Raw genomic sequence first — 10,191 nt, forward strand, 5'->3', positions numbered from 1 at the left:
TCAGTTTCCTTCGGTCATAAGTGAAATTATGGAAAGGACTTTAAAGATAGTAGATTCCTGGGCCATAAGCTGTTCTCTTAGCGTAAACCCGAAGAAAACTGACCTTATGCTTTTCACAAATAAAACAAAATTACCAAATTTTAATAAACCAAGGTTCCGAGGAACGGAAATCGATCTGTCAAAGAAGGTGAAATACCTTGGAGTCATTTTGGATCCCAAACTTAACTGGAAACCAAACATTGAGGAGCGTGCTAGGAAGGCCACGGTGGCTCTCTATGCAGCCAAGAGAATGTTGGGCAACATATGGGGTTTGAAACCAAGAATTGTGCACTGGACAAAGCTATAGTCCGACCCATAATCTCTTATGGGGCGCTAGTATGGTGGCCAGCCCTTACTAAGGATTACGTAGTTAAAAAGCTAGGCGGAATTGAAAGGTCAGCAGCCGCAAGCGTAACAGGCACAATGATCCTGTCCGAAGGACGTTGTGAACGTCCTTTTTGACTTATTACCTATAGATATCTTCATCGAGAATTCAGCTGCTAACATCGCCATCAGGCTGCGAGCCCTGGGGCTCTGGAAGGAAAGACCGTTCGGGCACGGTTCCATCCTAGACGCAATACTGTCTGAAATTAAAGCGCTGCCCACTAACTATATCCTGTCGAAGACCGGCGTTCACCATAAGCCCCGCACGAAATTCCCAAGCCGCAGTGACTGGAATCAGGAAGATTTCGGGTACTTGCAGGGCTTAACTGTCTTTACGGATGGGTCAAGGATGGAATGCGGGGTTGGTGCTGGGGTCTTCATTGAGCAATAAAACCTAAAATTATCCTTCCGCCTACCAGACTATGCAAGCGTTTTCCATGCCGAAACGTTTGCTATTAAGGAGGCAGTAAGGTACATCAAAGACAATATACCCGCGAGAACGCAAGTGAACATCCTCTCGGATAGCCAAGCGGCTATTCAGGCACTTTTTTCTCACTCTGTTAGATCTCAGCTAGTGGATGAATGTAGGAGAGAGCTGGCCTATATTTCTGATCAATACGAAATTACCCTATTATGGGTCCCGGCACATAAGGGGCATCTACGGAAACGAGGCAGCGGACGAACTAGCAAGGAGCGGCTCCGCACTAGATGTGTTCCACGCGGGGGACATGGGCGCCTCGCTCAGGGAGATTAATACAAAAATTACCGAAATTTATCATTCGAAGGCCAGGCAGAGGTGGAAATACACAGGATCCTACAGAATAGCCCGGCAGTTCTGGGTGTCCTACGACCTACTCAAAACCAAAGCTCTCTTAGGAATGAGCAAAACAAATGCCTACAAACTTACTGCAGTGTGAATAGGGCACTGGCCCGTTGGGGTACATGCCGAAAGGATAGTACTGCCCTTCAATAGGTTCTGTCGCAGCCGCGATGACCCGGGATCAAAAGAGACAGTCGAACACTTGCTGTGCGAGTGTCCAGCCCTCGCAAGGATGATGCTAAAGTGACTCGGCAAACCATTCCTGCAGAATATTTAAGAGTGCAGCTGCATGCGTTTATCGAAGAATTTTCTCCAAAATTTGTTTATCAGTCAGTCAGCTGACGCACTACCACGCCTTGAATTGAAAAATTTTATAGACCATACAGGAGATTCACCGGATTATGAATCGCACAAAGTAGAGAAAGCATTCATTTACAAGAAACTAAAAATCCCTTAAACCAGTTTAAGCAGCAAATTATATTATGTAAAAATAGGTTCACTATCCATGAACTAATCGAAACTTTTGGAAACAAAAGACACTTGATCGAATACGACACAGTTGAGAATCTACTCACAATTCTAAAAGAATATATCAGACCTAACTTGGTAACAGCATTACACTGCACGAAATACAGCGACCGCTGAAAGAAACATTTCAAAACAAATTTGTGTACACCGAACTTTTTCCAATGGACATCATCAAAACAGAAGATCAATCGGGCCCAATTCAACAGACACACACCAGAGCTCATCGCAGCTATAACGAAAATATAAAACAAATAGGAAAGCTATACTATTGGTCAGAAATAAGAAAGAAAATGAATGAGTTAGTGCGAAAGTGCATAATATGCAATAAAAATAAATACGGTAGGCATCCTAAAAAATTTCAATATGTAAAGCTCCAATTCCGAAAGANCACATAAGGGGCATCTACGGAAACGAGGCAGCGGACGAACTAGCAAGGAGCGGCTCCGCACTAGATGTGTTCCACGCGGGGGACATGGGCGCCTCGCTCAGGGAGATTAATACAAAAATTACCGAAATTTATCATTCGAAGGCCAGGCAGAGGTGGAAATACACAGGATCCTACAGAATAGCCCGGCAGTTCTGGGTGTCCTACGACCTACTCAAAACCAAAGCTCTCTTAGGAATGAGCAAAACAAATGCCTACAAACTTACTGCAGTGTGAATAGGGCACTGGCCCGTTGGGGTACATGCCGAAAGGATAGTACTGCCCTTCAATAGGTTCTGTCGCAGCCGCGATGACCCGGGATCAAAAGAGACAGTCGAACACTTGCTGTGCGAGTGTCCAGCCCTCGCAAGGATGATGCTAAAGTGACTCGGCAAACCATTCCTGCAGAATATTTAAGAGTGCAGCTGCATGCGTTTATCGAAGAATTTTCTCCAAAATTTGTTTATCAGTCAGTCAGCTGACGCACTACCACGCCTTGAATTGAAAAATTTTATAGACCATACAGGAGATTCACCGGATTATGAATCGCACAAAGTAGAGAAAGCATTCATTTACAAGAAACTAAAAATCCCTTAAACCAGTTTAAGCAGCAAATTATATTATGTAAAAATAGGTTCACTATCCATGAACTAATCGAAACTTTTGGAAACAAAAGACACTTGATCGAATACGACACAGTTGAGAATCTACTCACAATTCTAAAAGAATATATCAGACCTAACTTGGTAACAGCATTACACTGCACGAAATACAGCGACCGCTGAAAGAAACATTTCAAAACAAATTTGTGTACACCGAACTTTTTCCAATGGACATCATCAAAACAGAAGATCAATCGGGCCCAATTCAACAGACACACACCAGAGCTCATCGCAGCTATAACGAAAATATAAAACAAATAGGAAAGCTATACTATTGGTCAGAAATAAGAAAGAAAATGAATGAGTTAGTGCGAAAGTGCATAATATGCAATAAAAATAAATACGGTAGGCATCCTAAAAAATTTCAATATGTAAAGCTCCAATTCCGAAAGAAGAAGGAGAACCACTTCACACAGACATTTGTTATGCCCAAAAGTTGAAACGCTTATTCTAAATTTCTAATATTAAAAAACATTGAGGGTAAATCTTACATTGAGGAAAACATGTTGGAACTGCTCCAAACTTTCCTAGATGTAAAACGAATTACATTAGATAACGAACGAAGCTTCACAACACCACAATTTAAATCATTAATGCAGAGATTAAATGTTGAAGTTTATTTTTGCGATTCAAGGCACAGTACTACTAATGGACAAATAAAGCGAGTGCATTCCACAATAATCGAAATAGCTAGGTGAATAAAAGAGGATTACAACATAGTGCCCGACTTAGAAATAATTCTAAGAGCTCATCAACAATATAATATGACTGCATTCGGTAACAAATTTTAAACCAACAGATGTTTTCCACAACAAAGTAAAAAATTAAAATTTACCCAACACCCTCAAGCCAGCGCAGGAGAAAATGCTCGCGACTCATAATAAAAATAGAACGGATAAACAGTTTAACCAGACTAAATAATTTACGAAAAGGTTATAGGAGAAAGAAATAAACTAAAAACTTGGTATATAAAGCAACAAGTAAAGGAAAAGCTAGGGAATAAGATAATAATTAATAATAGGAATATAATTATTCATAAAGATAACATAAAATCCTAATATTTTAGATTGCCATCATACTACTTTTACTTCTTGGATTACTACTAATTTTAACAAAAGCTGATGTGCGGTTCGCAATGTTAAGAGGGGTTCCCTTTTATTTTAAACTCAATAATTCCAGATTAATTGCTTTAATCTGTACGGTATTTTTATTAGAGGAAATGTCTTAAATTAGCGATACAGGATTTGCATTAGATCGTAGCACACTTAATACTAACTTCTAGCGACACGGTCATCTATTTATTTATTGCCTCAACGGTTCTCACATTGCGGGTGGGTACATACATATGTACCTATATACCTTCATGCTGTTGTATATATGTATACATCTGGGTGTGTGCATGAAGTTACTGGAAATTCAATGCTCGCTGTGGATTTCATCGTGGAGAAAACTTGCTCTCCCGTACTTCTCTTGGCTAGGGTGTTTCGAAACCGTACATGCCGCCCCCATGCTGGGATCAGCATAATCACCAAACCGTCCTGGGGTGGTGTTTTCGGTTTCATTGAGCAACGAAAACACCAAAGGAAACTTCTGGGATTCAACTCCAATACGCATTGAGGAGGGCTGAAGAAAGCGTGCTAGGTGCTATTTGGTGCATGAGTATGAACAAATTATTACTTGTCTTGAGTGCATGAGGATATTGGTAAGAGGCAAAGCTTTGAGACAGACCGTTTGTAGATGCCGTTTTGGGTACGAATAGTTACTACTCTGACTAAGTTATCTGGACCTGGATGAAGCTCTATGACGCGTCCCATTACCCACACGTTGGGTGGTAGCCTTTCATCCTTAACGATGACGAGGTCATTTATTTGAAGATTTCGTCTTTGGTGACACCATTTTGGTCGTGTTTGGAGGTGTGATAGCCAATCTGATGTCCACTGCTTCCAAAATTGTTGAAACATTCGTTGCGTTTGAGCAAATTGTTGGCTGAGTGATACATTAGCCGCTGGAGAGGCGTTTGGTGGTGAAAGCAGAGAGTCTCCTATTAGGAAATGCCCCGGTGTCAGCACTTGTAATTCGTTGGGATCTGATGTTAAAGAGCACAGCGGTCTGGAGTTTAAACAGGCTTCGATACGCGCCAAAAGGGTTGCAAGGGCTTCGTAGGTAAGCCGAGCACCGCTCACTGTTCGCTTTAAATGATACTTAACCGATTTTACATTCGCCTCCCAAAGTCCTCCGAAATTAGGTGAATGGGGAGGATTGAAGTGCCACTGTATACCTTGGCTTGCTAATTTCGGCACGACTTCTTGCTCTATGTCCTCCGCAAATTTACGTTCATTTGGTTGAAGTACCTTGTCAGCGCCTATAAAATTTGTTCCGCAATCGCTGTAGATGTCTTTGCACAGACCTCGACGTCCAATGAATCGTTGCAGGGCCATCAAGAAGTTTTCCGTTGACATGCCTGTGACTGCTTCCAGATGAATGCACTTTGTAGCTAAACAAATGAAAATAGCGATGTACCCTTTATATGTCGTATTTCCACGAAATCTAGACGATTTTAGCTCGATTGCGCCGGTGTAATCGACGCCTGTTGCGAGGAACGGGCGTTGTGGTGGATTGACTCGATGGAATGGAAGTTCGCCCATCAGTTGACTACCAACTTCCGGCTTATTTCTAACACATTTAATGCATTTTCGAAGTTGTTCTTGCACAGTGCGTCTGGCATTTATTATCCAAAACCGCTGTCGTAAATATGTTAAGGTAAGCTGCGCACCACCATGTAATGTCGTTAAGTGCGCGTGAGTGATAACCAAACTAGTGAAATGATGCTTACTTGGTAAAATGATGGGGTGCTTCTGATCAAATGGAAGATTAGAGCGCTGAATTCGCCCACGCACACGAAGAAGTTGCTGCTCATCAAGAAACGGAGTTAAGCTAGTAAGCTTGCTTCTATGTGGAACAGGTTTTTTATTGCGAACGTTGTGTACTTCGGTGTTGAATGTTTCTTGTTGTACGAGCCTGACAACCTTTGCTAGACTTTGGTTTAGCTCGGTGACCGACAAAGGTCCACTTATGCGGGCACAGCTCTGAACTTGGCTATTCTGCACGAAACGGAGAATGTACGCACAAACGCGTACGGTTTTCGTCAGCGACGAGTACCGAAGAATAACGGAGTCTTGACAAATCGTGAAATTTGCTTGAAGCGGCTTCCTTTTAACTTCAGCTATTTCTTCGGTGATGTGCAATTCAGTCGTGCTAAATTTCGGCCAGGAATCTTCATCTGACAGCAACCACTCTGGGCCGGACCACCATAGCCTGAAAGTTGATAAACTGACTGGTGTTAGGCCTCGGGTTGCGCAATCAGCTGGATTTTGCATAGTATCGACGTGACTCCATTGTGACGGTGAAGAGGTTTGTAGTATCTTGCCAACTCGGTTTGAAACCCATGTTTGCCATCGATTCGGATCGCCATTTATCCAGTAAAGCACAATCGTAGCATCGGTCCAATAAAATGTTTTTAGATTTGTATACGGTAATGACAATGATTTTTTGGTCCATTCCATTAATTCAGTCGCCAGCACTGCTCCGCACAACTCGACGCGTGGTATAGTCAACGGTTTTGTCGGGGTGACTCTGCTTTTTGCGATGAGAAGCGTTGTAAAAATTTTACCATCACTGCATTCTACCCGTAGATAAACACATGCTGCATATGCAGCTGTCGAGCCATCGCAAAATACATGGAGTTGTAATGATTTAACATGATTTGGCTCATAGTTCAACCATCTCGGCACCGTGATGCAGGGCAGCTCCGATACAGTATTTAGAAAACGTTGCCATTGGTGATTTAGGTTTGTTGGTAGCGTTTCATCCCATGCCAATGGTGTGAACGTGTGCTCATCGCGTTGTACCTTAAAGGACCATACCGATTTCAGGATGATTTTGGCTGCTACAATAACCGGTGCAATTAATCCCAGTGGGTCGTACAGACGAGCTATAGTTGAGAGCACTGACCGTTTGGTGGCAGTAAAATCAATTTCGAAGTTGAGCCGGAATTTAAAAACGTCCTTGTTCGGTTGCCACAGAATGCCAAGGGTTTTAACGGTATCGCTGCTATTTAACTGTAAGGCATTACTGTCTGACCTGTTTTCGGTGGGAATACCGTCCAGCACCGCCGATGAGTTGCTGCTCCATTTTCGAAGTTCCATGCCAGCGGAGCGCAATGCTAAGGTTACTTGTTTGCGAATTTCGGTGGCGATCTCAACGGAGTGACCGCCATATAGTACGTCGTCAACATACATTTCATTCCGAAGGACAGGTGCTGCTAACGGATACGATGTACTTTCGTCTTCAGCCAGTTGGTGGAGGATTCGTATCGCGGTATATGGAGCGGAAGCAGTCCCAAATGTGACTGTCGTGAGACAATACTCCTGAATTTCATTTGCTTCGTTTCGCCACAAAATGCGTTGATATTGCGAGTCATCTGTGTGCATGTCTATGCACCGATACATTTTTTGGATATCAGATGTAAACGCAAATTTGTGTTTTCTCCAATTTAAAACTACTGCTGGCAGATCATTTTGAAGTGCGGGTCCCACACACAGTACGTCATTTAACGATTTGCCATTGCTAGTCTTGCACGAGGCGTCAAACACGATTCTTAGCTTTGTGGTTAGACTTTCCTCTTTGATCACAGCGTGGTGAGGTAATACACATGATGCGACTGTTGGAGCACTTGAGGCAAGTTTGACGGAATGCTGCTCCTCAGTTGTCGTAGCAGGAGTTATTTGATTCAGGGTGAAATATTCCCGAATACACCCTTCATACCGGGCTCGCAATTCATCGTTGCGTTGTAGTTTTCGCTCCAGTGAATGAAAGCGGTTGAGTGCAATTTTTTTGGATTTACCGAGGGTTTGAGATTCATCAAACAAATTTTTCAATGGAAGTCTCACTAAATATTTCCCATTTGGTTGGCGCATATGCGTTTGTTGAAAATGTGTTTCACACCAGTTTTCTTCTTGCGAGAGAGATCTCTCGGTCGGTACTTGATCGATTTCGAAAAAACGTTGTACAAGTGATTCCAGCTCGAGAGACACATGGTTGCAATGAAGACTAGCAGCATCAACTTTGGGGGTGGAAGTAGTATTGCCAGACAATATCCATCCCAGATGGGTGCGCTGGGCTATTGGTTCATAAAGTCCTCCAATACGTGTTTCTGGCAATAAAAGGTTAGCGAACATGTCGGCACCCAGAAGTAAGTCTATACGACGTGGCTGGTAGTACGTAGGATCTGCTAACTGCAGTCCTCGAATATGAGCCCATTGGTTTGGCTCAATTGTTTGACTTGGCAATTTATTGGTGAGCGCCTTTAAAACAAAGGCGGTATCGACCGCGACATGGTAGTTAGGGTTCACATATGAGTGCATTGTGAAATTCACAGTGTGCTTACAACGATGCGCGACGTTGCTGCCCACCCCAGATATATCTGCCGAAGCACGGTTGCGTGTCAAACAGAGTGTTTGAACGGCATGCTCTGAAATAAGTGTGCATTCAGAGCCTTGATCTAATAGCGCACGTACTACCATGGACTGACCCGTGCCGTCGTTCTTGATCGTGACGAGAGCGGTGGCTAAAAGCACCTTACGAGTCTGCTTCTGTGACGGTTCTGTAAGAAGCTGAGCAGTGTGCGTTAACCTGGATGACGTGGGGTTTTGATGAGTCGTGGTCTGACTCTGAGTGCTTTCAACTTGAAAGGTTTGAGCTGATGGGTTTAAAGCTATTTGAGATTTGCCACCCTCGTGTGATCGAGTGGATTCATTTTGCTGTGGGGGCTTTGACATTGGAAAATGTAGAAGAGTGTGGTGTCTTTGGCTACACTGTAGACAGTTCTTCGTGCTGGTGCAACGGGAAACTGAATGAGCCCTGCTCAGGCAATTTAAACAAAGTTTTGCTTTGTCCGCGATAGACTTTCTCTCAAAGCAATCTTTGGCGAGGAATTTGGTACAGCGCCGCAGAATGTGTGCTTCGCCACACAGAAAGCATGAATTGACGTTTTTCGGTTGACTAGTGGCGTGAAAACTATTACTATTATGTCTGTATAAAGCCTTTGGAGGTCGACTTTGGCGTTTAGTTGACGAAGTATTATCAGCCACATTGCTGGTCTTTGACAGTGAGTTATTACCACACGAAATGTTTCTATTTTCAATCACATTGATTGTCACCAGACGCTTATTTAAAAATGCTTCTAACATTTCAAAGGTGGGGATGTTAACGTCACTGCCGAGGTGATATTCCCAAGCGTGATGGGTATCCTTTGGCAACTTGGTTGACAAAAGGTACGCAATCCACTGATTGCCCTGTGAAATAGGTATTTTCAAACGACTGAACTCATTTATACAGACTTTTGCTACATTGAGTAAAGACTTGATGTCGTCTGAGCACTCTTTAATAACTGCAGATTGTGTGAAGAGCTTGTTCATGTGGTGCATGAATAGTAGACGAGGATTATTATAACGATTTACAATTAAATCCCAGGCAGTTCCATAGTTGGTCTCAGTTAAGGCCATTTGCTGAACATCTACATCGTTTTCTGCTGGCAGTGCCTTCTTTAAAAAGTGAAATTTTTGAATAGCACTTAAGTCGGTGTTGGTGTGGATCAGTCGGACAAATGCATCATGAAACGCCGGCCATTCGATATATTTGCCAGAGAACGATGGCAACGGTAGTTTTGGCATTTCGATTGGTGACATTTTTTTTGGAACTTGCAGTTGAGAACCGGCAGATTGCTCCGAAGATGAAGGCGTTTGTTCGTTGTATGCTTCTAAAAGTGCAACCCGGCTATCGAAATAGCGTTCTTCAAACTCCGAAGCTACCCTGTCAGTAAAATATTGCGATTTCCGACTGGTGTCATGGTGTACAATGGTGGTGTGAGTTTTGTTAAACTCTCCATGTACTGCTTCTATCTTTTCAAGGCGAACCTGGCAGTATACCCTAGTTTTTCTCGTATTTGGGTCCTTTTTAAAATTCTTTAAAATTTGCTTAAGTGTCTCGCATCGCTCTAACTGTAGGGTAAATAAGGCATCTAAATCAATAACGGTTCCGGTGTCCGATTCGCTGGTACTTGCTTTGCTCATCTTTCCTATGCTTTTATGTACTAGCCAATATACCTCGCTAACTATTTATGTGACGTTATATGTATAATATATGTACACTCGCTGTCAGCACCAAATAATTAGAAACACCTAGCACACTTACCGTTTTCTGATGTCCGTCGTTGACCAGGTATGGATAAGAGTAACGAAAATAGTAATTGCTGCCGTCTGCCAAACCTTCTACTC

The 10,191-nt window shown here is 42.8% G+C and overlaps 1 protein-coding gene across 1 annotated transcript; it reads right to left on the minus strand.

The window, feature by feature from the left end:
• Positions 1–4,530: 4,530 nt before the first annotated feature.
• On the minus strand, positions 4,531–9,987 carry LOC108365729 (uncharacterized). Its single transcript, XM_017619866.1, has one exon. It carries the CDS (start codon positions 9,985–9,987, stop codon positions 4,531–4,533), a length of 5,457 nt encoding a protein of 1,818 aa, XP_017475355.1.
• Between the last annotated feature and the right edge of the window lie 204 nt (positions 9,988–10,191).

This window comes from Rhagoletis zephyria, unplaced genomic scaffold (assembly GCF_001687245.7).
Source record: "Rhagoletis zephyria isolate East Lansing unplaced genomic scaffold, Rhagoletis_zephyria_1.1 Rzeph_scaffold_01979, whole genome shotgun sequence".
Classification (NCBI taxonomy): Eukaryota; Metazoa; Arthropoda; class Insecta; order Diptera; family Tephritidae; genus Rhagoletis; species Rhagoletis zephyria.

Bases quoted from the DNA above. Each gene is read 5' to 3' on its own strand.
- LOC108365729 (XM_017619866.1), bottom strand. From the start codon at position 9,987: ATGAGCAAAGCAAGTACCAGCGAATCGGACACCGGAACCGTTATTGAT.